The sequence below is a fragment of the Morone saxatilis genome, unplaced genomic scaffold (genome assembly GCF_004916995.1).
Source record: "Morone saxatilis isolate NCDOM2014 unplaced genomic scaffold, NCSU_SB_2.0 Contig5, whole genome shotgun sequence".
NCBI lineage: Eukaryota > Metazoa > Chordata > Actinopteri > Moronidae > Morone > Morone saxatilis.
This window is the reverse complement of record NW_023340095.1, coordinates 21,617,099-21,621,066: the sequence shown is the minus strand read 5'-3', so window position 1 is coordinate 21,621,066 and position 3,968 is coordinate 21,617,099. Positions and strand designations below refer to the sequence as shown.

At 40.6% G+C, this 3,968-nt stretch overlaps 1 protein-coding gene across 1 annotated transcript in view; it reads left to right on the top strand.

Moving 5' to 3' along the window:
• Positions 1–3,968, top strand: part of arhgap20 (Rho GTPase activating protein 20) — a 30,678-nt gene that overhangs the window by 836 nt on the left and 25,874 nt on the right. The window contains exon 2 of the mRNA XM_035676634.1: positions 205–290. Within this exon, the coding sequence (XP_035532527.1) occupies positions 205–290 (86 nt within the window). The remainder of the gene's footprint in view (positions 1–204; positions 291–3,968) is intronic.

Genomic DNA, 3,968 nt, shown 5'->3' with positions numbered 1-3,968 from the left:
CACACACACACACACACTGGAGTTTTGTCTATACTATTTCCCTGTCTGCTTGTATTTCCTGCAGTGCTGACTGTGAGCTTTGTAACCATTTTGTCTCTCCTCCATGCCCATCATGGGGGATGCGAACCAGAAAGAAAGGGGCAAACCACCATCTTCAGTCACTGCTTGCATTAACCCCTCTTCTCTCTCTCTCTGTCTGTGCAGAAGATGAAGACCTTGGCCCAGAGACGCCAGTCAGCTCCCTCGCTGGTCATCAGCAAAGCACTTACCAGATCGAGAAGCACATCCAGGTATGAGCAAACACACACACACACACACACACACAGAGAGAGAGCTGCTGTGGTGCTGCTGACATCACTATTGGCTGTTGCTCAGTGGAGCAATGGGTTCTCTCAGTAGATGGTGTTACAGATGTGGCTGCTGCTGAGAGCACCACTGGAAGAGAGCTGCTGTACCAGTTGTACTGGTTTCTCAGCAGTTTGTAGTTGTATCATTTGTTAAAACCTTTAAGTTGACTTTTTCTGCCAGTTTCTTCCTTTTTCTGTATGGACACTGTATACCTCTCACTCTCAAACAAGTTGTGACTAATGGCTTTTATTACTGTAATATCAATAAATCATTTCTTATTGTGTTGTATTGCTTTATAGGTTGTGATTTTTTTTGTCTTTACAGCAGCAATTAACCACTGAACCAATATCTATTTACTAACAATGTGTTTATTTTTCAAAATGCAGACATTATAGGTTGTTAAAAGAAGCCTTTATTGGTAGCAATCCAACTTTTGCAATTGCAAACTTGTAATGATGACTTCTTATGGATGGTTGATGCCTGCATTGATGTTTTTCACAGAATTCTCTCAGCCATTCAGCCCAAGAAACACGGAGCCAGGGCTTTAAGGGGGTGATAACAGAGATTAGAGATAAATCTGGATGAAGAGAGTGAGCGGAAATGGAAGGTTGTGCTTCCTCTGGGCAGGTCTGAGTTGTACACTCTCCCTGGACAAATACAGATTACAAAATAAAATAAAAAAACTTTTCTAACTGACTTTATACAGCTAAGAGGTTGGCCTCCCCGACTCATTCATGGCTTACAGGGGGTTTAAATGCTTACTTCTCCCAAAGCTATCAGGCTTTTCATCATCTTTGTATCGCACAAATCCCTTCCTCTTCCTTTAACAGGGTCGGAAATAAGCCATTACAAACCCCTTGGGGAGGGTATTTCTTTACTAGAAACTTTGTCTCACATATCTTTGCTTTCTTAGGATTTTAGAGAAAAAATGTGGGAATTTCACAGAACATTAGAAAGTCAACTTGTTACACAGAAACAAACAACTCAGTGAAAATGAAAAGGATATGAAAGGAAATGCATCAGGATCTGTTGAATGTATGTTGTGGACTTGTGGACTGAAAATGCTCCTCAAAGCACTATTAGGCTTTAAAAAATAAGTTTTTGTGCAATCATAATTTCTCCAGTGAGCAAAGGCCAGGGGATGAAACTTGATGTGTCTGGCATGTTTATGATGTGTGTTCGAGCTAGTGGCAGTTTTTAGTGTTTGCTGAGGGAGATCAGGCCGGGCTGCAGCACACTGAAGTGTCAGACTGGACCATTTAGACCAGTGCTGAGGGAAACACTTCACACTGTTAAATGGGTCAGTGCTCCCAGGGTAGTGTGTGTGTCCGTGCGTGTGCTGAAGAAAATGAGAAAGACAACCCACATATTCAGTTTGTAGGCAGAGAGAAAAGGCAAAACAGAGCAAACTATTGAGTGAAAGTCGCTTAGTCTGACTAGTGTATGTGTGTGTGATGTGTGTGTGTGTGTGTGTGTGTGTGTCAGGAGGTATGGAGCCAGAGCCTGATTCTCTCAGCTGTCACCCTTAACCTTTGGCCTCTCATCAGGAGGTGCAGGGGCCAGTGGGAGTCACCCGGGGTCAACACCTTCCATGTCAGTGAGTGCGTGAGGTGTTCATTAATGTCCGGATGTGGATATGTGCGAGCAGGGGGTCTCACCAGGGGAGGGATCTGGAATTATAGTGGTCAGGTGACTCACAGTAGGTAAAGGTTAAAGGTCATGTTAGTGATCATTGTAAACTTCTTTCATCAAGTATTTTTAAGATAACTTTAGTTATTGATCTTTCTTGTTTTTTTGTTATGAATTTATACTTGTTTGCAAAAGCTTTCAGACATCTCCATGTTTTGGTAACTGTTATATAAAAACTGTAACACCCTAAAGTCCCTTTAATACACTTTTAATGGATACATCACTTCTGCCAAAAATACTTGGCCGCAGCTTATTCATTATTGCATCACCACTGTGCTTTTTATCCAAGTAAATCGCTGGCTCAGGTGTTATTACAAAGGGAAAAGTAACTGATGTTATGTATAATAACTGAGCGCAGTAAACAATTTTGAGTACAATCTAAAAACACAACTGCTTTCTGGTTTCCTCGCCTAGTCAGGAGGACTCTTGGTTTCAGTCATTTTTAGTCTGAATGTCTTTAATATGGCCGAAGTGAAAGAACCAGTGCGGCTTTGTGGCTGTCACAATTTCAATGTGGATCCACCAGGTCAACCAGTTGCTCTGCAAGTCAGAGCTATTCTTATGAGAGGAGATCTTTATCACGATGCTTTCCCTCAGGTAGATCACAGTAGTTTATTGTGACACCTCAGTTATGTAACAGTACTTTTTACTCCGGTAGGTTATTCTAGTTTTTCTTTCTAAACATTACCTATCAATTTATCATCACAATTACAGTTCTGATGACTAAATATGCAAGTACAGTTAAGTATTATATAAAGAGTAAATGTATGAAAATGTATGAAAATGTAAACAAGACTGTTTTTTTAATGAGCTATTACTTGTTTCCTTGTAAAAAAAAATAAAGATACTATAATTAATTTATGTTAAAGCTCACTGTCGCTCATGTTCCTTGAGCCTTTTGCACAACAGTCATAGAATTATTCTTTGTCATTTGATCCACTCTCAAATGTATACTTTCTAGCTCAGTATGTCTCTTTAAGTTCTTATTTAATGGCCTTTTTCATTCTAATGTTGGACTACTTTAGCTGGACACCTGAAAAATGCATATAAACACATAACTGATGGTTTCTCTTTTTCATATATTTCACAGCTTATACCTTTTCCTTTATCTTTTAGACGCCTTCTTCTTTTGCACCCTCTGTCCTGCCTTTCCCATCAGGCCATGAGCCGCTGAAAGACTCTCTGGCCTTCAGTTCAGTCACCTCCACACACATGCACACACAAACACACACACCTCATCCAGAAGTATAACCTCATCCTTCAGCCTCAAGGCTTACAGTACAGGGCATTATGGGTTCAAACTGGAGTCCCCTCCCCCTCAGGCAATGAAATCTATACTGCAGGGAGAAAAGTGGCTGTACCATAAAGTATAAAAACATATGATTGGCTGACCTGCCTGACCTCACACTCTCGCTCGCTTTAAGCCGCAGTGTCACCACAAAGTCACACACACACCAATCCAAAACCCACCCGACACACACATGCATGCAGACAGAGATACAAAGCACAGACATACATTTCATTCACATTTTAATGCACACAAACACTACAACAACCTCTCTGTCCATTCTTCTTGCAAGCAGACAGAGTAGGCAGACACATGTTTGTATAGACTCAGGATATTACTCTGTTTACTTAACCCCAATTCTAATCTCAACCTGAAACCTGAGTCCTAACCTGCATTAAGTTCTTAGCAAAAGAGAGAAAATGTTTGGATGATTTTTGTGGGATTTTTCTGGTTGTTTGAGAATAATTGCTCCTCAAAATGACATATCCAAAAACACACACCCACTCACACATATTGCAAAAGACATTTCCTGATTTTAATAATGAGCTCTGCTAAGGATATCATGGCTGGTCACTTCTCTTTCACTGACTGAAAAAAAGGGAAGAGTTTCGGTATTCTGACCTCATTCTCTCTCTCTCTCTCT